This window comes from Nannospalax galili, unplaced genomic scaffold (assembly GCF_000622305.1).
Source record: "Nannospalax galili isolate Female #2095 unplaced genomic scaffold, S.galili_v1.0 scaffold589, whole genome shotgun sequence".
NCBI lineage: Eukaryota > Metazoa > Chordata > Mammalia > Rodentia > Spalacidae > Nannospalax > Nannospalax galili.
The window spans coordinates 1,877,550-1,900,933 of record NW_008360324.1 but is presented as its reverse complement, the minus strand read 5'-3'; the positions used below and the strand labels follow the sequence as shown (position 1 = coordinate 1,900,933).

At 50.1% G+C, this 23,384-nt stretch overlaps 3 protein-coding genes and 1 non-coding gene across 10 annotated transcripts in view; all 4 read left to right on the top strand.

The window, feature by feature from the left end:
* The window catches only part of Atn1 (atrophin 1), a 14,298-nt gene extending 684 nt beyond the window's left edge, over positions 1-13,614 (top strand). Inside the window, exons 1-11 of one of the 4 annotated variants that reach the window (XM_017796171.2) lie at positions 1-90; positions 738-799; positions 6,107-6,282; positions 6,429-6,566; positions 6,704-6,817; positions 8,085-10,048; positions 10,215-10,437; positions 10,709-11,405; positions 12,258-12,401; positions 12,734-12,914; positions 13,066-13,614. In XM_017796171.2, coding sequence (XP_017651660.1) covers positions 6,256-6,282; positions 6,429-6,566; positions 6,704-6,817; positions 8,085-10,048; positions 10,215-10,437; positions 10,709-11,405; positions 12,258-12,401; positions 12,734-12,914; positions 13,066-13,099 — 3,522 coding nt within the window. In that variant the 5' untranslated portion in view covers positions 1-90; positions 738-799; positions 6,107-6,255 and the 3' untranslated portion in view covers positions 13,100-13,614. The remainder of the gene's footprint in view (positions 91-737; positions 800-6,106; positions 6,283-6,428; positions 6,567-6,703; positions 6,818-8,084; positions 10,049-10,214; positions 10,438-10,708; positions 11,406-12,257; positions 12,402-12,733; positions 12,915-13,065) is intronic. The other 3 variants (XM_008825363.2, XM_008825367.2, XM_029559859.1) reach the window with 3 other exon arrangements.
* Positions 13,615-14,501: 887 nt separating this feature from the next.
* Positions 14,502-17,199, top strand: CUNH12orf57 (chromosome unknown C12orf57 homolog). The gene is made up of 3 exons (XM_008825362.3): positions 14,502-14,865; positions 15,084-15,260; positions 16,973-17,199. The coding sequence occupies exons 1-3, from the start codon at positions 14,814-14,816 to the stop codon at positions 17,122-17,124; spliced, it is 381 nt and encodes a 126-aa protein (XP_008823584.1). The 5' UTR covers positions 14,502-14,813; the 3' UTR covers positions 17,125-17,199.
* Positions 14,519-14,580, top strand: LOC115068832. Its single transcript, XR_003848179.1, has one exon. It is a non-coding gene; the product is annotated as a U7 small nuclear RNA (small nuclear RNA).
* Positions 17,200-17,652: 453 nt separating the features above from the next.
* The window catches only part of Ptpn6 (protein tyrosine phosphatase non-receptor type 6), a 20,283-nt gene continuing 14,551 nt past the window's right edge, over positions 17,653-23,384 (top strand). For 2 of the 4 annotated variants that reach the window (XM_029559827.1, XM_008825361.2), the window contains exon 1: positions 17,741-17,868. In XM_029559827.1, coding sequence (XP_029415687.1) covers positions 17,855-17,868 — 14 coding nt within the window. In that variant the 5' untranslated portion in view covers positions 17,741-17,854. Of the gene's footprint in view, positions 17,869-23,384 lie in introns of all 4 variants that reach the window. The other 2 variants (XM_029559828.1, XM_008825360.3) reach the window with 2 other exon arrangements.

The window sequence follows — 23,384 nt, the reverse complement described above, 5'->3', positions numbered from 1 at the left end:
GGGGGGGGGCCGCCGCCGGCCCCGGGAGGCGCCGGAGCCGGGACTCGAGAGGAGCCAGCCAGCCAGCCGGCTGTCCCGAGCTGCGCGCAGGTAAGGTGTGCAGCCGCCGGGCCGGGCCGCGGGTTCTCCGGCGGGTTCCGGCTCCCCACCCCCACCCTCGCCGGCCCCCCTCCCGCCGCCGCCTCCATTTGTTATTTTCCCTATCGCGTTCCCTTACTGCGGGCACGGCCGGGCCGGAGGCTGGGGGCTCAGGGGGTGGGGCCGCCCGGCGGAGGGACGCGGGCCCCGGCGACGGGAGCTCGGGAAGGTGGGGGAGGAGGTTCTTGGGAGGAGGGCTGATGGGGCCGCAGCGTAGCAGGACTGGAGCCCTAAAGAGGAGGAACGCCGTGGTGGAGGTTTGGCGGAGGGAAAACGGGGGATGCTGTGAGGGTGGTTCGGAGAGAAGGCAGAATGGAGAGATGGCAGCGAGGTGGGGCAGGAAGGCGCCAGGAGGTCCACAGGCCCCGAACCCGGTGCCAGAGCCCAGGATCGCGGCTGTTAGGAACAGAAGGGAAGTGAGACCCGGGAAAGGGGTGTGGTAGGTGGAAAGAGGAGGGTTGTAGCTGCGGAGAGAGGGGATTGAATCTCGGGAGATGGACAGGGGCTAGGAGAGGCCCATCTGAGACGCCGGACGTTTTCCGGTGTGGAAATGGGAAGGCCATATCTTTTGTGACTCAGTTTTCCTTTTCCTACTCCAGGTTACCTCTGCCTCTGTTTTCCTAAACCCAGACCTAGTTACTTCGTGAGGGGGCACGACTGTGTGAGTCCTCTTAACACTAATAGAAAGACAGGAACACTGAGGGGAGAGTTGGAAAGAAAGGGTTTCTGGGAGGGTGGAAAAAGAAGAGAGGATTGGGCAACCTTATAGGCATTCCAACGAGTTGTGACCTCCACCCTCATCCCCTGAGCATTGGCTGCCCCTCAGCAGTGCTCTATCTAGGAGGCCTTCACAGCTGCTTTGAGCTCAGAGGTCTCCCTTTGTGCCTGGGGCAGGTACCCTTAAGCTCCCTTTCCTGAGGGTACTCTATGAAGGTAGGAGTTGCTTTGGCAACTGGGGTGTAATGGTGGCTGCCAGATGGACCTCTGGGATAGTCTCTTGAGGGGCACGTTTTTTTTTTTCATTTTGTTGCCATGGCAGTGATCCAGTGGGATGTCCAATAGGTGGGGGGTTCAGTATGTTGATTGGGTCTCAGCCTGTAGCTGTGTCCTAGGGACTTGTGCCTGGGTTCTGGAGGATGTTTCTGGTGCACCCTTTCCATCCAGCTGTCTGTTGGAACAGGTAGAGACATGTTTCTTGCAGGTCTGTGGATAAAATACTCTTGTTCAAGATCTTGGGCTAGGGTAGCTCAGTGGTAGTGTTCTTTTCTAGCATATGTAGGATCTGGGTTTGATCTGCAGGACCAAACTAAAGCAAAAACAAGTTATGTCCTCTTGGGCAGTTTCTTCTGGCCTCTACCACCCTGAATATATTTTTTATACAGTTGTCTTCCTTCTTTGCACTATTTTATTTTCTTGAATTCCTCTTTTCTCCTTTTAGTCCCCAGAGTGACCCCTTCAGTCACTCACCTTTGGCCTTCTGCTTTCCTGACCTGGTAGAAATGGTTGGGCTCTCCATGCCTGTCTCAGATGAGAGTGGCACAGGAGAGAGGGCTATGAAACCATTAGAGCAGTACAGGAGACTCTGGAATGGGAGTCAGCAGACTTCTGGCTGTGCCTCCAACTATGACCTTGGGCAAGTCACTTTCCTGTCTTTGAGCCTGACCTTCATTGTGTGATGAAATGATGCTGAGGCCCTCCAATAGTCCTGGGCTCTAACAAGGCTTAGGCCATTGCATTACCTGCTGGTCTGGGATGTGTGGATATCTCAGAAGCACTTTCAACTATTTGTTAGTCTGGCAGGTCTGGAATGATGGGAGCTGGGCCAATGATCTTGAACTGTTCCCTGTAAGCTCTTTCCCAGAGAGCCTATGACTTGGTCATATTCTTTCTGACAACCTCATGTTTGTTCCTTAATTTCTTAAAAAAAATTTTTTTAATTACATTTATTTATTGCATGTATGTGGCACATGCCACAGTGCATGTGTGGAGGTCAGAAGACAGCTTGAGGGAGTCTGATTCCTCCTTCCATGATGTGTGTCCCAGGATTCTAACTCAGGCTGTTGGGCATGGTGGTAAGCACTTTCTGCTTTGTTTTTTTGAGTCTGTGAGACTCATGTAGCCCAGGCTGTCCTTGAACTCACTGTGTAGGAGGATGACCTTGAACTGATCTCTTGACTCAACCTCTGGAGTCTTACAGACATGTACCATGCCTAGTTTTATATGGAGCTGAGGATCAAAAATTTGACACATGCTAGGCAAGCACTCTACCAACTGTATTACATCCCCAGTCCCTCCTAACTTAATGCTTTCCTAGTCTTTAACTTAGGGGCTGTTTTCCTAGTTCTCATTTTCCCATCTTGCAAGTTTAGTCATCCTTGATTTCCTTCTGCAATAAAGCAACGAAGGTGAGTGTGCCCAGTGTGTTGTGATCACTGCTAGGCAAGATGGAGTGCCACCCAAGTTCAGAAACTTACCTACAATTCAACGCCAGCCCCATCCTTCCCCCGCCACTCCTTATCCCTTCCTTTGATGACTGTTTTCCTCTTTCAGAGCCACTCATAGCTCATTTTATCAGATTTTAGCCAATTAAAAAAGGAAGGGAGAATGGGGCTGGAGAGATGGCTCAGAGGTTAAGAGCACTGACTGCTCTTGCAGAGGACCCTGGTTCGATTCCCAGCACCCACATGGCAGCTACAAACTGTCCTTAACTCCAGTTCCAGGGGAATCCAAAGCCCTCTTCTGATCTCTGTGGCATTGCACGACACAGGTGCACTCACATACATGCAGGCAATACACTCTTACACATAAAATAAAAATAACAAAATATTTGGGGGAAAAAAAAAAAAGGAAGAGAGGCACACTGTGATTGCTGTTCTCCAAGGCACTTTTGTGTATTTCTTTGACCTTTTGGATCCCTTAGATTTTACCTGACTTGGTGAACAGGTTCTGTGATGGGGAAGAGATGGGCATCTTGCTCTAGGAGAACTGACAAAGATACACCAGTCACAAATAGGATCTTTGTTGTCATTTTTGTTAAAATTGTTTCCCCTTTTTGTTTGGTCCTGTTCTTTCGACGTTTGTGTCTTCCTCCTCCTCTTCTTCCAGTCATAGTTTTTATTTATTTAGTTTTTGTTTTCCAGACAGGGTCTTATGTAACCTAGCCTGGCTTTGAAGTTGCTGTTAGCTAAGGCTTGCTTTGAACTTTGATCCTCCTGCCTCTACTTCCCAAGTGAAGGAATTACAGGTGTGTGCCACTATGCTTAGTGGTTCATAGTATTTTGAAGCCAACCCACAAAACTATGAAAAAATATGGTCTTAGCCAGGCGTGGTGGCGCATGCCTGTAGTTCCAGCACTTGGGAGGCAGAGGCAGGGGGATCTCTGAGTTCAAGGCAAGCCTGGTCTACATAGTGAGTTCCAGGACAGCTGGGGCTACAGGGAGACCCTGCTTCAAAAAGACCAAAAAAAAAAAAAAAAAAAAAAGGTCTTAGCTTTAACTGAAAAATGATTCACTGGGCAAAGCATTGGTTGAAACGTCAGACCTTGGGTTCTGTCTCAGCTATTTTGTGTCCTAGAAGCTCAGAATTGGTTCTAGCATATTCCCCAGATACCAAAATTAAGTATAAGTTGTTAAGTTTCCTGGAAAGGTTAGACACATTCCTTACTGCCTCAAAAACAAAACAATAATAATCAAAAAGACATATTGAAACTGAAGTTCAAAAAGTTTAAAGGTCAATATCAAGAAAAGAACACCCAACTGGGTGTGGTAACTCACCTACGAAATCCCAGCACTGAGGAAGCTTCGAGTTGAAGGCCAGTGTGAGCTGCATAGTATAGCTGTATCTTAAACAGCAACAAACCCTATATATGTATGTACATGACATCAGTAGAAGGTATAGAAAGGAAAACAGTATGACAATAGCAGTTTTTGCTATCCAAATATCTTATAGTTAGTGTTATGGCCTGGCTTGACCCTTAGCAAGAAATGTAAACAAGTATAGGGGGCCTCCAATGTATTCAGTGTGCCTACCTAGCATGCATGAGGCCCTGCTTCAGTGCCTAGCACCAGATAAACCAGCACCTGGGAAGTGAAGGCCAAAGGACTGAGAGCAGAAGTACAGATAAAAGTAGCTGGCTGTGGCTGGGCGTGGTGGTACACACTTTTAATCCCAGCACTCCAGAGGCAGAGGCAGGTGGATCTCAGTGAGTTCAAAGCCAGCCTGGTCTACATAGCAAATTCCAAGCCAGCTGGGGCTACAGGGAGACCCTGTCTCAAAAAGACCCCCCCCCCAAAAAAGTAGCTGGCTGTGGAAATAGATCACAGTATCCATCACTAGATGGCTAGATACACATGGATAGGCTTAAATTGTGTAAACCTATCTTATATGCTCACTGATTTTTGTCTTTGTTGTTTTAAAATATTTTGAGGTGATCTACGGAGACAGCTCAGCAGGTAAAGAACTTGCTGCCAAGTCTGATGGTGTGAGTTCCATGCCTGGGTCCCACATAGTGGAAGGAGAGAACTGACTCACAACTTGTCCTTTGACCTCCGAACACACATTCATACACTAAATACTTATCTTGAGTCTTTGGCTAATGTGAGAGCTTTGATTTTTTTTTTTTTCCCCTTAGCCTTAGGAAACACAAATACAGTCATCCCTTGGTATCTTTGGGAATCAAATGTGTGTGTTCCAGCACATTCCACAGATAACAAAATTAGCAGATGCTCAAGTCCCTTGTATAGAGTGATGGAGTATCTGTTACACTATACACATCCTTCTGTGTTCTTTAAATCATCTCTAGGTCATGCAGTAACTAATTCAGTGTAGATGCTTCGTAAAAAGTATGTACCTGTTCAGGACAGAGGCAACAAACCACTGTAGGTCTAACTACATGCTGTACGAAGAAGTGTTATACGAACAATGGTTGCACAGTAAAGGCTGGAGAGGCTGGCCCTGTTTGAAAGGTGGGGCCCCAGCAGGTTTTGCCCACACAGCATTTCCTTCATGAGCCAGGGCTTGGCAGGGTGGCAAATTCAAGTTTTGTTTGGAACTTTTTGGAATTTTTCCTCCAAATATTTCAGTCCAAGTTGGTTGAATCTAAAGATGTAAAAGCCTGTGAGTGGAAAAGGCCAACTGTAGTAGAAGATGGATTGTTTGAGATGCCTAGATCTGGGTTTGGAGTTGGTCAGGCTGTGCTCCTGTACTGAAGAATGGGACATTCTACATTCTCTGATGTGAAAAAGATTCATATCTCTGTGACTGATCTAGGCCTTCTGAGAATTCTCTCCACCAACTTCTGAAAAGAGAATAGCAAAGCACAGAAGAGTGAGTCTGGGCTTTGAAGTCAGATGCTGAGGGTTTGATTCTGCCTGTCATTGGCTCTTCTGTGAGTGGTGGGGCAAGTCATAATCTTTGAGCCTCAGTTCTCTCATCTATTAACAAGAATAGCAATACCTACTTTTTAGGGGTGTTTTGGAAATATACAAAATCATTAGATAGAGATTTTGACACAAAGAAGATAGTAAACTAATATTTCAGCTTCATTTACTTATGCTCCTTTGGAAAGCTCTGGAATTCATGTACATACAAATGTTCTTTTTGTTTTGTGCTTTTCCCAGCTCAGGCTGGCCTTGAACTTGGGATGCCCATGCCATAGCCTTTAGTTAGCATTACAGGCATTTACTACCACATCAGGCCACAGAAACTCTAAAGGGCTTGTGAAGGGAGATGTTATCTGTTGGGTTGGGCTCATAGATACATGTGAATTTTCTGCCTTCCCTAGAGAGGAAAGAGATTATCTTGTGAGCAGAATTTTCCTCATGTAACTTAGGTAGCCTGTGGAGCAAGTCAGTAGTGTCTTGTGGTCTCTGTCCCTCTTGACCCAAAGGCTGAACAATATAGCTCACTAGGGCCATTTCCCAGTATGCTCTGCTCCAGTATGAAGATTCTGATGGTCTTTTCCTAATAGGTTTCACTGAAAACACTCTGCAAGTACCAGGTACCTACAGTTGCTTCCAGCTTCCCAAGCGACAGCTGTGGGGAACTTGGGGCACAGCAGAGAAGTTTCTGTATTCAGCTGCCCAGGCAGAGGAGAATGGGGTCTCCACAGCCTGAAGAATGAAGACACGACAGAATAAAGACTCAGTGAGTAACAGCTACAATGAGCAGTATGCCAGGTCAAGGGCAGTGCAGGGCACCTAGCAGGAAGGCCCTAGAGAGGGAGAACATAAACTTCCATTATTAAGTTAGGTGCCATGTAAAAGTCATTACCTATGTCTCTCCTCCCTTAGATGTCAATGAGGAGTGGACGGAAGAAAGAGGCCCCAGGGCCCCGGGAAGAGCTGAGATCGAGGGGCCGGGCCTCCCCTGGAGGGGTCAGCACATCTAGCAGTGATGGCAAAGCTGAGAAGTCCAGGCAGACAGCCAAGGTATTCTGTCCTAGGCTCCTACAGAATGTAGGAACCACAGCGTTGTGGCTGAAGGTCTGTCTTATGAGGGACTCTTCCTGCTGAACAGTGGAGATTTGGGAGGTGGGAGACAAGAATGTTCTCTTTCTCTCTAATAGAAGGCCCGAGTAGAGGAAGCCTCCACACCAAAGGTCAACAAGCAGGGCCGGAATGAGGAGATCTCGGAAAGTGAGAGTGAGGAGACCAATGCACCCAAAAAGACCAAAACTGAGGTGAGAGGCATGGAGCCACCCTGACCCATTTTCTGACCATTCGTTTTGTTTGTTTGTTTGTTTTTGAGACAGGGTCATTTGCTATGAAGACCAAGCTGGCCCTGAACTCACAGAGATCGCCTGCCTCTGTCTCCCCAGTGCTGAGACTAAAGGCGTGCACCACCACACCCAGCTTTTAATTTCTATGTGTATGAGTGTTTTGCCTGCATGTAAGTGCACCCGTGTCATGCAAAGCCTGCATAGGCAAGAAGAGGGCTTGGATCTCTTGGAGCTGGAGTTATGGATGGTTGTTAGCTACCATGTATGTGGTAGGAATTGAACCTCGGTCCTCTGGAAGAACAGCCAGTTCTCTTTAACCGCTGAGCCATCCCTTCAGCCCCCTCTCCAAAATTCTTTTGCTCACTATTCTGACTTTCATCTCTGCTTGGATATAAAAGTTCTGTCTTAGTGCTTATTAAAGTGGTCCTTGCCGGGTGTGGTGACGCACGCCTGTAGTCCAGCACTTGGGAGGCAAATGCAGGCAGATCTCTGTGAGTTCAAGGCCAGCCTGGTCTACATAGTGAGTTCCAGGACAGCTGGGCCTACAGGGAGACCCTGTCTCAAAAAGACCAAAAAAAAAAAGTGGTCCTATATGGGAGATGGACCTGGAGGACTTTAGTTAGAATAGTAAATGACTAGGCAGGGCCAAAGGGGATTAGAAGGATAGAGATATTATAGCCTCCTTTGCAGAAAGAACAAGTAAGTTATAAAGGAAGATGCAGAAATGGGAATATAACTCATTTGGTAGAGTGCTTGCCTACCATGCACTAAACCATGGGTTCAGTCCTGAGCACTGAATAAAATCTAAGAACTGGGCATGGTGCATGTCAATGAGTTGGAGGCCAGCTTGGGCTATATGAGGCCCTGTCACACACAAAAAGATACAGAAGTGGTCTTTTTAAGAACCAAGGGTTTGGGGCTGAAGGGGTCAGTGAGAGGAGAAGGTAACACATTCGGTAAGAGGGATCTGCAGCCAGCTGTGGAGGGATGGAAGATGTCAGAAATAAACAGTTGAGAAGGACTAGGGTTTAACAAGGAGGGAAGTAAACTGGCTATTAGGGGCAACTGAGATGTGTGAGGGGTGCTAGATGGCAAGAGGTGACTTTGAGCAAATGTACTGAGCATATTTAGGACAATGCTGTGAGGAGGAAATGACTCGGAGACAGGCTTCCAGTCTGGGGGAAACAGGACAGGAAAAGAGGAAAATCTAGCCCTCCTTCCTCAACAGCAGGAGCTCCCTCGACCACAGTCTCCCTCAGATCTGGACAGCTTGGATGGGCGGAGCCTCAATGACGATGGCAGCAGTGACCCTAGGGACATAGACCAGGACAACCGAAGCACATCTCCTAGCATCTACAGCCCTGGAAGTGTGGAGAATGACTCTGATTCATCTTCTGGCCTGTCCCAGGGCCCAGCCCGGCCCTACCACCCACCTCCACTCTTTCCTCCTTCCCCTCCACCACCAGACAGCACTCCCCGACAGCCGGAGCCGGGCTTTGAATCCCATCCTTCTGTGACACCTACTGGATATCATGCCCCAATGGAGCCCCCAACATCCCGATTATTTCAGGCTCCTCCCCCTGGGGCCCCTCCCCCTCACCCACAGCTCTATCCTGGGGGTGCAGGTGGAGGAGTTATGTCTGGACCCCCCATGGGTCCCAAAGGGGGAGCAGCTGCCTCTTCAGTTGGGGCTCCTAGTGGAGGCAAGCAGCACCCTCCACCCACTACCCCCATTTCAATATCAAGCTCTGGGGCCAGTGGTGCTCCCCCAACAAAGCCACCTAATACTCCAGTGGGTGGTGGGAACCTATCTTCTGCGCCACCACCAGCCACTTTCCCCCATGTGACACCAAACCTGCCTCCTCCACCTGCTCTGAGACCCCTCAACAATGCCTCAGCCTCTCCTCCTGGCCTGGGGGCTCAGCCAATCCCTGGTCACCTGCCCTCTCCCCATGCCATGGGTCAGGGCATGGGTGGACTTCCTCCTGGCTCAGAGAAGGGCCCAACTCTGGCTCCCTCACCACACCCTTTGCCCCCAGTTTCCTCCTCCTCTGCCCCAGGACCCCCAATGAGATACCCATATTCATCCTCCAGTAGCTCTGCAGCAGCCTCTAGTTCCTCCTCTGCCTCCCAGTACCCAGCCTCCCAGGCATTACCCAGTTACCCCCATTCCTTCCCTCCCCCTACTAGTCTGTCTGTCTCTAATCAGCCACCCAAGTACACGCAGCCTTCTCTCCCATCCCAGGCTGTGTGGAGCCAGGGTCCCCCACCACCTCCTCCCTATGGCCGCCTCTTGGCCAACAGCAATGCCCATCCAGGTCCCTTCCCTCCTACTGGGGGTCAGTCCACAGCGCACCCACCAGCCCCAACACATCACCATCACCACCAGCAGCAGCAACAGCAACAGCATCATGGGAGCTCTGGGCCCCCTCCACCTGGAGCATATCCCCACCCCATGGAGAGTAGTAGCTCCCATCATGCACACCCTTACACCATGTCACCCTCCCTGGGGTCTTTGAGGCCCTACCAACCAGGGCCAGCACATCTGCCCCCACCTCACAGTCAGGTGTCCTACAGTCAAGCAGGTCCTAATGGCCCCCCAGTCTCTTCCTCTTCCAACTCTTCCTCTTCCTCCCAAGCTGCCTATCCATGTTCACACCCTTCCCCATCCCAGGGCCCCCAAGGAGCACCTTACCCCTTCCCACCAGTTCCTCCGGTCACCACCTCCTCAGCAACTCTTTCCACCGTTATTGCCACCGTGGCTTCCTCGCCAGCAGGCTACAAAACGGCCTCACCACCTGGGCCCCCACAGTACAGCAAAAGAGCCCCATCCCCGGGGTCCTACAAGACAGCCACCCCACCTGCATACAAACCAGGGTCCCCACCCTCCTTCAGAACGGGGACCCCACCAGGCTATCGAGGGACCTCTCCGCCAGCAGGCCCAGGAACCTTTAAGCCAGGTTCACCCACCGTGGGGCCAGGGCCCCTCCCACCTGCAGGGCCCTCAAGTTTGTCATCCCTGCCTCCACCACCCACCGCCCCAGCCTCAGGGCCAGCCCTGACGGCAACACAGATCAAACAGGAGCCAGCCGAGGAGTATGAGACGCCCGAGAGTCCGGTGCCCCCAGCCCGCAGCCCCTCGCCCCCTCCCAAGGTGGTAGACGTCCCTAGTCACGCCAGCCAGTCGGCCAGGTGAGTAACTGGGGCGGGCTGCCGGGCCATCTGGGACTGGGGAAGTCGTAGGGGCGGCAGGGGTCTTGTCTACGGTGCTGTTAGAGTGGCATGGGCCACCTGCTCTGAGCTTGGGACGGGGCCTCGCGGGGCCGCCAGCTGAGCGCGCCGCCTCTGCGACCCGCAGGTTCAACAAGCACTTGGACCGCGGCTTTAACTCGTGCGCGCGCAGCGACTTGTACTTCGTGCCGCTGGAGGGATCCAAGTTGGCCAAGAAGCGCGCGGACCTGGTGGAGAAGGTGCGGCGCGAGGCGGAGCAGCGCGCGCGCGAAGAAAAGGAGCGGGAGCGCGAGCGGGAACGCGAGAAGGAGCGGGAGCGCGAGAAGGAGCGCGAGCTGGAGCGCAGCGTGGTGAGTGCGTCACGGCCGCGCCCTGTCTACTTCCCCCCTCCGCGCTGCGTCCCCTGTCGGAGAGGAGGAGCCGCTGCAGCCCTGCGGTCGAGGTTTCCAGGCATGGGCAGGCCTGCCCGGGCCACAACCTGGGGATAGCAGAAAGAGCAAATGGGTGCACGGGGTGGTGGTTTCAGGGTCCGTGGGGCGAGGCGTTTTGGCATTAAATCACCGCGACTGGTAACTGTAGTTATAACTGCCATTTGACTCCCTTTTTCCCTGTATTCTGCAGAAGCTGGCTCAGGAGGGCCGTGCTCCAGTGGAGTGTCCGTCTCTGGGTCCAGTGTCCCATCGGCCTCCATTTGAGCCCGGCAGCGCTGTGGCTACAGTGCCCCCCTACCTGGGTCCCGACACTCCAGCCCTGCGCACTCTCAGCGAATATGCCCGACCTCACGTCATGTCTCCTGGCAATCGCAACCATCCATTCTACGTGCCCCTGGGGGCAGTGGACCCGGGGCTCCTGGGTTACAATGTCCCAGCCTTGTACAGCAGTGACCCAGCTGCCCGGGAAAGGGAGCGGGAAGCCCGCGAACGAGACCTCCGTGACCGTCTCAAGCCTGGCTTTGAGGTGAAGCCTAGTGAGCTGGAACCCCTACATGGTGTTCCCGGTCCGGGCCTGGATCCCTTCCCGCGACATGGGGGCCTAGCTTTACAGCCTGGGCCGCCTGGCCTGCATCCTTTCCCTTTTCATCCGAGCCTGGGGCCCCTGGAGCGAGAACGTCTAGCGCTGGCAGCTGGGCCGGCCCTGCGTCCAGACATGTCTTACGCTGAGCGACTGGCAGCTGAAAGGCAGCATGCAGAAAGGGTGGCGGCCCTGGGCAATGACCCACTGGCTCGGCTGCAGATGCTCAACGTGACGCCCCATCACCACCAGCACTCCCATATCCACTCTCACCTTCACCTGCACCAGCAGGATGCCATCCATGCAGGTGAGACCTCTACTTTGGTCTGTGGCTCCACCTTATCTGCTAGTGTGATTGGGCTCTTTGTGTCCCTCAGGCCAGACCGTCCCTCTCCTGAGATTGCTGTCCTGACCTGATCTTAGCTCTCTTGACATTCCTCCAGAATGTTTTTTTCCTTCTCCATAGTCCAGCCTTCCCCTCTTGAGAGTCAAAATCAAGACTCACCTTGAAGGACCACCTTCCGATCTTCTCTTTCACCAAGTCCCACATGCCACTGTTGTTGCCCTGCACACCAGTCTTATTTCTTGCCAGCCTCTTCTTCCCGTAAATCAAGGGGTGTTTTCTGTAGGTTTAGAACCTTCTAGAAAGGGCCATGTACCTTTGGGTTTTGTCCACAGGCAATGAGCTTTTCTTACTATCTTCTCGCTCACCAACTTTTTTTCTTGTTTGCTCCTTTGTAAGAACATTTTTTTTTTTTTACTAAGTTTATAAAATGACAGGCTCATGGCATTTTTGTGCCTTCCAATTTGCTCCTATTCATCCCCACTGTCTTCCTTTAAATACTTTTTCCTGTCTCATTGCTTTAACTTTTTTCCTTTGTTTTTATTATTTCCTAAACTTACCCTTCATCTCTACAGAGTAATCTACCTTCCTCTCTGGTTCTGAGACCCCTCTGCTAAACCTCTCCTGTCCTTGGTTATCAATGTCTCTTTTCCAGTAGTTTCTTCTGTTCATCCTGAGGGTGTCTAGCTTTCCATTCTGGCTTTGTTCCACTTTGGATTCCTTGTGTCTGTCTCTTCCCAGGCTTGAATCCCTTCACCTCAGTGGTTTTCCCTAAACCTGCCTCCTAGTGACACCTTCCTCTTCTCTGCCCTTCAGCCTCCGCCTCGGTCCACCCTCTCATTGACCCCCTGGCCTCAGGGTCTCACCTTACCCGGATTCCCTATCCAGCTGGAACCCTTCCTAACCCCCTTCTTCCTCACCCTCTGCACGAGAACGAAGTTCTTCGTCACCAGCTCTTTGGTAAGGATGGAGGTTGGGATGGAGAAGTTCTGAAGAGGGAAGGCCAGAGGGAGGAATTTGGGTGGTAGAATGACCTAGTGGGGTTTGGAAAGAGGTTGAGGAGCTAGGGTGCAAACAGTAGAGCTGAGGTCTGTCCTCCTCAAGGGAGGCTCAGGTTCTAGGGCTAGGCAGAGGTTTGCCTCCTAATTTCATTTTACCACTGGCAAATTGCAGCATCGGTGGTGTCATTTACCTTTTAGTCTCAGTTTCCTCTATCTGTAAAGTGGCTGGCTGTACCCTGGCCCAGAGTCAGGTATTTAGCATCTGTCAGTCACATGGTCCTTTTCTTACAGCTGCCCCTTATCGGGACCTGCCAGCTTCCCTCTCTGCCCCAATGTCAGCAGCTCATCAGCTGCAGGCCATGCACGCGCAGTCTGCTGAGCTGCAGCGCCTGGCACTGGAACAGCAACAGTGGTTGCATGCCCATCACCCACTGCACAGTGTGCCACTACCTGCCCAGGAGGACTACTACAGGTACTATACGTTGCCCCCAGACCACAAATATGGGGAGGTGGGCCTAAGCAGCATCAAGTGGGCTGTGGGGATGGTACAGTAGGGCATCAGCCTCCTTGGAAGGGTTCCCTCCTTCCTCAGTCTTATCTCTGATGCGTTGCCTCTTCTCTAGTCACCTGAAGAAAGAAAGTGACAAGCCGCTGTAGAAGCTGCCATCAAGAGAGCACCCACAGCCCCTTCATCCAGACCTTGGAGGACCCCCCTTCCTGACCCTTCCCCCACAGCTGAGGAGGGGGTGCTGCTCACTTGCAGGGCCTCTGCAGCTGGCCAGAGGGAGGGAAGGAAGAAGGGACAGACAAGGTCAAGGCCAGGGTTGTGTGCAGAGGTGGGAAGTGGCAAGGGTGGGGACAGAAAGTGCACAGTATCTTGGACCAGGTCCCTCTTCCTTATCCTCTGCTTTTCTTCTCCTCTATGCCCAATCCTTGGTAGCCACTGCGCCTCCCCTACCCCGTTGGTGTGATTATTTCATCTGTTAGATGTGGCTGTTTTGCGTAGCATTGTGTGCTGCCCTTGCCCCATCCCTGTGTGTGCACCCTCTCGGCAATGTGTGCCCCTTGCCCTCCCCACAATAATTTATATATATAAATATCTATATGATGCTCTTTAAAAAACATCCTGACCAAAATCAACCAAACAAAAACATCCTCACAACTCCCCAGGATTGTGACTGTGACTTGTTTTTGGTGGGCTATGGGACTGGTGGGGTGAAGTGAGGTCTGATTACAGCAAGGAAGTGGGAAGGGATGGGCTTTGGGACCCTGAAGGATTGGACAGGACTTTTCATCTCTGGTCCTCAGCTCTCTTAAGACTGGATGAAATCAAGGCAGCTGAGACCTGAGAGGCCTGGGACAGGCCCACAGTGGGCATGACCAGATATAGGAACCTTCTCAGACCTTGGAAATAGTCCTGTCACTGATTCTGTCACATATGCCACCAAAATATTTCAGAAACAAGGATTTCAGAGATCTGAATCCTTTCCATAACCTAGTTTGAGACTCGGTTATGAAGTGGGCATAACTTCAGTAAGCCAATAAGATTAGTAGCTAGTATTTTCTATTTTTAATTTGAGGCAGGGTCCTGTAACCCAGGCTGACCTTGGGGCAGTTCTCCTGCCTCAGCCTCTGGAGTGCTGGGGTCAACAGTGCATCACCACGCCCAGCAGCACCCGACACCGAGGAAGGAATGGCAACTACAGGAGCCCATAAAGATAATATAAGACACCGGGGCCACAGTGCCTACCACTATTTAAAGCCACTTCAGCTCTGGCTTGGAGGTTTTATTTCTGCAACTCCCGGTTTTCGGTCTCGACAACGAAAGGGCTGTGATTGGTTGTTTTTAGCCAATCAGCACCGCGTCATTTGCATAGCCTATATCAAACGGTCGCAAACTCGAGAAACGAGATGATTTTGGCAAATTCTTCAGGGTATTACCTTCTCAGTTGGATGTTCAAGTGTGCAGTGTTATCACATATTAGTGGGAAATAAGGGAAAACGGTCACTCTGAGTTCACCCTCATCAAAAGTGGACTTCATGGACTTCCCAGGCTCGCTGCAGGCATACTTCCGCAAGTGTTACAGCTCTTTTAGAATTTGTCTAGTAGGTTTTCTGACTTTTGTCGGAAAACCCCTTTCTAAGTCAGTAGTTGCAAATGATAGTCTTTGGTTCTCTGTTTGGGCGATGGTGGTGGTTATTCGGGCCCGATTCTTTGTGGACTGCGTGCCGAGGTTAGGGCTGCGCCGAGAAACTTCCGGCTTGTGCTGATGCTGCTTCCCTTCCGCCTCCACCGGCCTCGGGAGTTGCGGTGGGAGGCTGCTCCTTCGTCCAAACCTTTTCTGTGTTGCCACCATACGAGCAGTTTCTCATGGCGTCCGCCGCGGCTCAGCCCGTGGCCCTGAGCGCAGAACAGGCCAAGGGTGAGGTGGGCTGCCTGCCCTGGGAGGATGCGGGCGGGGGGCGGGCGGCGGGCGGTCCCATCCCTTTCCCTCTTCCGAGTGAGGCCTCAAAGGTTCGGAGGACTAGCTTGTGCTGCCGATGACTTCGGTCCATTAATTCCTTGCCCTCTTCTCTGCGCTGTCCTGTGGTCCGTCCGCCGGGCTCCGGGGACCTCCCTGGGATTGCCTCCGGCTCGTAGTGGTCTTGGCGGAGGTGATCCAAGCATTCTCGGCTCCAGAGAACGCCGTGCGCATGGACGAGGCTAGAGACAATGCGTGCAACGATATGGGCAAGATGCTGCAATTCGTGCTGCCCGTAGCCACGCAGATCCAGCAGGAAGTTATCAAAGCCTATGGCTTCAGCTGCGACGGGGAAGGTGGGTCCCACGCGGGACGGCGATGGAGTGGATGGAGGGGGCCATGATCGGTGGGCCCCTGGGGCGCCCTCTTTCTAGCCACACGGCGGCAGTCACAATCTATTTGCACTCCGAACTCAAGACCTCACCATTTTTTTTTTTTTTTTTTTAATGCACTCAGCGGTTAAGAGCTCTGGCTACTCTCGCAAAGGATCCAGGTTCGGTTCCCAACACCCACATAGCAGCTAACATCCATCCTTAACTCCGGTTCCAGGAGGTCCGACGCCCTCTTCTGGCTTCCACGGGCATTGCACTATAGGGGTGCACTTACATGCAGGCAAAACACTCATGCACATAAAATTTAAATACATTTAAAAAAAATACATGTACTGGAGATTGAATCCTGGGCCTCACACACGCTAGGCAAACACTCCACCACTGAGCTATATATACACCCAGCTCTCCTTGAGCTAGGAGTTCATTAAGTCATCCAAACCGGCCTCCATCTCAAATTTTTCCCACCTCAAGTCACTTGAGTAGCTGGTATTACGGGCTTGTGCCACAAGGCCTGGCTCTCCCCTAAACATATTGTTTGTTTATTGGTTTTTGAGACAGGGTCTCTCGTAGCCCCAGCTGGCCTGGAACTCTATGTAAACCAGGCTGGCCTTGATCTCAAAGATCTGCCCACCCCTGCCTTCTGAGTGCTAGGAATAAAGGAGTGGGGCACCACACCTGGCTTTACCCTAAACTTTAAAAAAAAAATTACGTGTATGCATGTACTGCCTCCATGTATGTAAGTGTGCATCCGTGTTGTGCAAGATGAGGGTGTGGGATCCCCTGGAACTGGAGTTATGGACTGTGTTAGCCTCCATTTGGGTGCTGGGATTTGGTTTTGTTTTTTTGGGGGGGGTTGTTGTTTTTGAGACCGCAGCTGTAGCTGCTCCCTGTAGCTCCAGCTGGCCTAGATTTGCTATGGAGACCAGGCTGGCCTAGAACTCACAAAGATTCGCCTGCCTCTGCCTCATGAGTGTTGGAGGTACCCCACTGGTAGGTGGCCCCTAGGTCCGGGTTACTTCCTGGATGAAAGCTGTGGCCAACCATGCCCGGCTGGGTGCTAGGATTTGAACCCGGTCCTCTGTAAGAGCAGCCAGTGTTCTTAACTGCTGAGCCATCTCTCCAGCCCTACCCTAAACTTTTGAGGGCAGTGTCCTACATGCATTTTATGGTTGCCATTGATTACTATTTTGTATTATGATGTAGGAACTGATTCTAGTACTAAAGTAAGTGACTGGGACTTGAACTCCTTTCCACTGGCCTTTAGGAAAATGTCTGCATGGTAGCCTGCTTCTACAAGGTGTTTTGGATAATGGTTTTTGGGGTTGGAGGTTAAGTTTTCTCCGAGATCATTGTTTCCAGGGGTATTAATTCAGCCTAGCTACCCAGGAACTGCAGCCTCGTAGCCCTGGGGTCTCATGGATGTTGATTAATCTGCTAATAGGATTCACCTGAGTGAGACATTCTCATTACTGCATCCCATCCATTTGTGCCCAGTGTTAAGTGGAGAAGTGGTTGAATGCAACCACACTGGACACTGGTCTGAATGGTTTCGCTGATGGCTACCTGACTAGAAAGAGATCATCTGGCATCTGGCCCCCCACACTCTAGGAACTCTCCCTCTCCTGCCTTGGCACACTGCTCCCCAACAGTGTGGCTTGACTTGCTCCCTCTTGCAGGTGTCCTTAAGTTTGCCCGCCTGGTCAAGTCCTACGAAGCCCAAGATCCTGAGATAGCCAGCCTTTCAGGCAAGTTGAAGGCCCTGTTCCTGCCGCCTATGACACTGCCACCCCACGGACCTGCTCCTGGAGGCAGTGTGGCTGCGTCCTGAGAGCTGATCCCTTCATTGTGCCAGGGAAACAAGACCTTGGTGTTCCGGAGGATAATAAATGTGCCTGTGACCAAGCCTTGGTGTCCAGTCATTTGTAGTTCTGACAACCTCCAATCCATCTTTCCCTTTTCCTCCTTTCTGGGCCCAACCGTGCCCCAGTCACTGCTCCCGGCTCCACCTTTGCTCCCCAGGCAGGTGAGAGGCTAAAAGGGCTACAGCACCCTGGGAATTTCAGCCCAAACAGGTGGCACCTCCTATAGGCAATAGGCTTCCAGAGCCTTCCTATGGGCCCCAGGCTGTACAGCATCTGAGAGGTACCCCGCTGGTAGGCGGGCCCCTAGGCCCGGGTTACTTCCTAGTATTTGCCTCTACCGGCCCTCCTGCTGCTCCAGCAGTTGGAGCTCCAGGTGGAGCTGCAGGTGGCTCCTCCCCTTCCAACAAGGATACTGGGCACTCCAGCAGGGCTGCCGTGGGCCTCTGGGGAAATTAGGCCGCTGTGGGCGGTCTTGGCCCAGACCCGCCCCACCTGTCCTTCCCACAGAGGCCATTAGTCCAGGGCCTTGTCCTCCTGTGCCATTGGTTTGGCAGACTGGATAGAGGAGGAAGTGCCTGATAACCGGAACATTCTTCCTGACAACAGTCAGGTCTTGATTTCTGCACAGCTGTTCCACTCGCTCGCCCCGCCCCCCGTGGGCCTATTGCCTGTGACTTCTCTTATCCCTCCAGGGAGATGCTGTCCCATGGGTAAGTTCCCTGCACCACCTGGGTCCTGCTGTTACTCTGGATGGGAGAGGTATCCTTCACAACTCTCAACAGGTATTTGGCCATGAGTAGTCCCAGCAACCCCTCCCCTGGGTCTGTTTCCTGTCTATGTGGACTTTCTTCTGCTCACAAGATGTGAGAACCACCCCCACACACATACCAATGCCACTCTGATCCGGTTTTACACATTTTTCCCCCTGACAGATGTGTATCTTTTCCCATCACTGGTACCTCCAGTCTCTGGTCCCCTTCTGCCCCCTCCCTAGGACCTGTTCCCACTGGGTAGTTCATGTCACCTCAGACATGACAATTTGAAGGTCTGAGAAAGCTCTCATTCCCAGCCAACCTCCCCCCTCACAATGAAACCCTTCCATTGTTTTCTTTTCACTTCTCCCCTCACTTCAGCAGATAAATGATGAGCTGCTACTACATGTGGGTATTGTTGAAGATGTTGGAAATAGAGTGTGTGAAGCATTTACAGTCTTTTTTCAGAGAGCTGGCATTCCAGTGGGGGATGACAGACTGAATTAATATCCAGTAATTAGGATTATTTGGGATGGAATTACTACTTGGGGCAAAGAAACAGCTTCGTGTGCTATCAAGTGATGTGTGCTGGAGTTGTTAATAGCTGAGGGACTCAGGGAGGGCTCCCTGATGTGCTGACATTTGAATCGAGACCTAGTGACAAGGTAGAGCCAGTCATGTGGTGATCAGTAGTCAAGCACCATCCTGGGCAGGAGACATAGCAAGTGTGAAACCTCGGTGTGGGGACAGATGGGAAAAGGAGTGCGTACTCCCCACAAGGGGAGTCCATAGGGAAGAAGGAGGGCCAGAGCAGCTTAGACCTTGGTAGAGTTGGATTGTAAGTCAAAACCTGCTTAGAGAGAGCTAGTGACTTTGTACCCCGGTTCTGCTGATTTTTGCTTCTTATACTCACACGACCCTTTCTGTTTGCACGCTCCCTCAAGCGTACACCTTGTCACTGTCAGCCCCGAGGGTGGATTAGAGCCGAGTCTTCGGTCCCAAGCCCTTCCATATACCTACCATGGTCATTTTCTTACTAAGTGGTTTGACAAGGCCTCTTCCAGTAGAATCCTTTCCTGGTTCTTTAGTCTGGACTTCTAAGACCTCTGGAATACTCTGTCCAGCTGCACTGCCCTGCTCACGCTGGGGAGTCCAAGTACATTCTATGCATGTCACCTCTTGTGTCTTGGTCTATGTCCCTGTGCGGTCACCTGCTTCTTCCATCTTCCGGCATGCCGTATTGTGCCACCCCCTCATCTGCCTCTTGTGACAGTTCCCTAGTAGACAGATCTCTGGCCTCACACAGCTTGGTAGATTCTCCTTCCTACTCCCTGGCTTATGACTGGGCAATTTATTTAACATGTCTGAGTTTTAGTTTTTGTTTCTAAAACTGGGGGAGTAACAAGTAAACAGTGTTGACATGAAAATTAATAATTGTCCTTGCTTGGTGTGATGGTGCATGCCAACACCAAGGAGGCTGAGGCAGGAGAATCCTGAGTTCAAGGCTAGCCTGGGCTAACAAGATCTTGTAAAAAATATAAATAGCCGGGCGTGGTGGTGTATACCTTTAATCCCAGCACTTGGGAGGCAGAGGCAGGCAGATCTCTGTGAGTTCAAGGCTAGCCTGGTCTATATAGTGAGTTCCAGGACAGCTGGGGCTACAGAGAGACCCTGTCTCAAAAAGACCAAAAAAAAAAAAAAAAGAATAAAATAGGGGCTGGAGAGATGGCTTAACAGTTAAGAGCACTGGTTGTTCTTACAGAAGATCTAGGTTTGAATCCCAGCACCCACATAGAAGCTAACAACTGTCTGTAACTCCAGTCCCAGGGGATCTGACAGCCTCTTCTGACCTCCGCAGGCATTGCATGACACGGATGCACTTACCTACATACAGGCAATACACACATATACATAAAAAAATAATAAAAAAATAAATAGGCCAGGTATGGTGGTGCATGCCTTAAATCCCAGCACTCAGGAGTCAGAGACAGGCAGATCTCTGTGAGTTCAAGGCCAGCCTGGTCTACATAGGGAGTTCTAGGACAGCAGGGCTACGGGGAGACTGGCTCAAAAAAATCCCAAAAAATAAATAAAAACAAACAGCAGTGATGTGGTAGGTGGTAGAATACTTACCTAGCAGGCATAAAGCCCTGAGTTTTTGATCCCTTGCACAATAAATAAATATAAATAAATAAATTAAATAAATGATAAATAATAAATAAATAAAGCAACCATCTCTCAGGGTTCATGAGGAATTGATTCCAGGACCACTAGAAGATACCAAACTCTGCAGATGCTGAAATTTCTTCTATGAAAGCATAGCATTTGCATGTAACCTACACACATCCTTCTGTATATTTTAAATCATCTGTAGAGTATTTAAAGTACCTAACACAATGTAAATGCTATGCAAACCATTGTTATATTGTATCAATGAGGAAATTAGGGAGAGGGAAAAAGTCTGTATCTGTTCAGAAGAAGCTTTTTCCCCAAACCTTTTCTAACCATAGTTGGCTGAACCCACAGATGTGAAATCTGTGAAGACAGAGTCCACTGTAAAATATTAAAGCTGGTGGCACTGAAACCCTACCACACATCAGCGTTGAACTTCTGATCCTCTTGTCTCCACTTCCTAAGTGTTAGCAATAGCAATTGTCACATACTTGGCCCCTTCCTTCCTTCCTTCCTTCCTTCCTTCCTTCCTTCCTTCCTTCCTTCCTTCCTTCCTTCCTTCCCTCTCGCTCTCTCTCTCTCTCCCTCCCTCCCTCCTCTCCTTCCCCCCTTCCTCCTTCATTCTTTTTTTGGAAATGGTTTTCCTATGTTGACCCAGGTTAGACTTGAACTCCTGGGCTTTATTGATCCTCTTGCCTCAGCCTCTTGGAGAGTGCTAGGATTATAGGCATGAGCCACCACTCATGGTTGCTTTAGCAACTTTTTAGGTCTGAAACGGAAAAATCTTAAACTCACTCATCAACTGGAAATACTGTGGCTCAGAGAAGTCCAGTGACTAATAAGATGATTTCACCTTGTTTTCTGTCCCCAGTGCCTGTCTTTCTGCATCACCATTGATCTTGATTTCCTTCTTTATCCTAATTTCCAAGCAAATGTGCTTCTCTCTTAGTTACTAAACATTTGGTTTTATGACTGTCAGCTTCCTTGAGCTTGCTTCTTCCTTAAAAACAAAGACAAAATTCCTATATCACAGGTTTTCTGAGGCCCAAGTGGGATGATTGTGCAAGTTCCAGTGCTCTGTGGACTCCAGGGCACTCTGCCATGCTTTGGGAGATTGTTACTATTTTCCTGCCAAGGGACTGTAGGATGATCCATTTTATCCAAGCTTCTGCTTGTTTTCTGGTTAGATACCCTTCAAAGAAATTCCTGCTACTTCATGGGTCAGAAATTTTAGGTACTAGTGAGCGCCTTCCTTCCAAGTGGGCTTAACTCTCTGTCTTTTTTTTTTTTGCGGGGGGGGGGGTGGTTCTTTTTGAGACGGGGTCTCCCTTTAGCTGCAGCTGGCCTAGATTCACTATGGAGACCAGGCTGGCCTCAAACTCACAGAGCTCCCCCTGCCTCCCATGTGCCACCACACCCGACTCGCTTAACTCTCAAATGAGAGTTCTGGGCACTGGTGTAGACAGTTTGATGCTGAACATGGACCTGGAGAACTTCCTGTGTCCCTCTGTCCATGTTAGGTATATATGTGGATGGACACAGATTGGTACTTGTGAGATTGTGCTTGCATAGGTGGTATGCCTTGTGTGTGTGTGTGTGTGTGTGTGTGTGTGTGTGTGTGTGAATGTGTACTTATCTGCAGAGTATAGTGGGATGTAGGGACAGACCAGAAGCATACTTCTAACCAAGTCTGTAAGGGTGTGAGTGAGGTTTTTCACTGGCTACTTCCTTGTATCAGACTCTGAAGGTTGGATGAGGGCAAGCCAGGATGCTGGTGGATTTCCCTGTGCTGGAGTTAACTTTGTATAGATTCTTCCTGCCCCTTGGGGGTGGGTGGAGTTCATGGTCATTCCAAGTTTTTCAGGGTATAATGTCCAAGCTAAAGACCTAACAGCTAGACCATGTGATAAACTAGCCATGTTCATTCCCAAGGGAATTAGTAAAATAAGAAAGCTTAACAGGATGGAGAGAGGAAGGGAGGAAGGAAGAGAGAGAAAAGATTTTTAAATATTATTTGATGTTTCCAAGAATGATAAAGTACTTGTCATTAAGTACTTTTTTTCTTTTCTTTATGAGATAAGGTTTTGCTGTTGTAACCCTGGCTGACTTGGAACTCTTTAGCCTAGGCTATCTTCAAACTTGTAGTTATCCTCCTGCCTCTGTCTCCCAAGTGCTGGAATTATGGGTGTGTGCTACCACACCCAGCAAGACTGTTGGCAGTGGAATCCATGAACTCTTGCATGCTAGCCAAACACTCTACTCCAAAGTCACACTCTAACCCTTCTTGGGTTTTCCTATTTTTGTTGAGGTCTAACATGCAACTGATTACACAGTTATGAAATTTGGTTTTGGTGCTTAGAGATGGGATCCAGAGCCTTATGCATGTTTGGCAAGCATTTGACCATGGAGCGGCACCATACAGCACTGAGAAAATAAGGGAGGGGCTGGAAAATGGTTCAGCAGTTGAGTGCTTCCTGCTCTCCCAGAGTTTGGTTCCCAGCACCCACGTAGGAGGGATTACAACTGCCTATAACTCTAATTTTAGAAGCTCTGACATTCTCTTCTGGCCTCTCTCCACACACACACACACACACACACACACACACACACACACACGTTTTATTTTTAAAATTTATTTTATTATTGTTATTATTTTTTGTTTTATCTGTATGAATGTATTGTCTGCATGTGTGTAAGTGCGAACCCATGTCATGCAATACCCACACAGGTCAGAAGAGGCCGTTGGATTCCTCTGGAACTGGATTTACAGATGGTTGCTAAGCCACCATGTAGGGTGCTGGGAATTGCACCTGGGTCCTCTGCAAGAGAAGCCAGTGGACTTAACTGCGGAGCCATCTCTCCAGCCCCTATTTTATTTTTTAAAATGTTTTATTACTTTAATTTTATGTATATGAATGTTTTACCTGCATGTATGTAAGTTCACCATGTGCATGCAATGCTCACAGAGACCAGAAGAGGGCATCGGCTCCCCTGGAACTGGAGTCATGGGTAGTTGTTTGCCCCCATGTGGGTGCTGGGAATTGAACCCAGGTCCTCCAGAAAAACAGCAAGTGTTCTTAACCATCTCCACCCAACAAATAATTTGGGTATTTTGGTCTTTTTGAGACAGGGACTCCCTGTAGACCCAACTGGCCTGGAACTCACAGAGATCTACCTGCCTCTGCCTCCTGAGTCTGTGATTAAAGGTCAGCAACAAATAATTTCTTTAAATTATGTATTTTTATTTTTTTATATTTTTATTGTGATTTTGTACTTTCATACAACAGTTCCTAATCAAATTT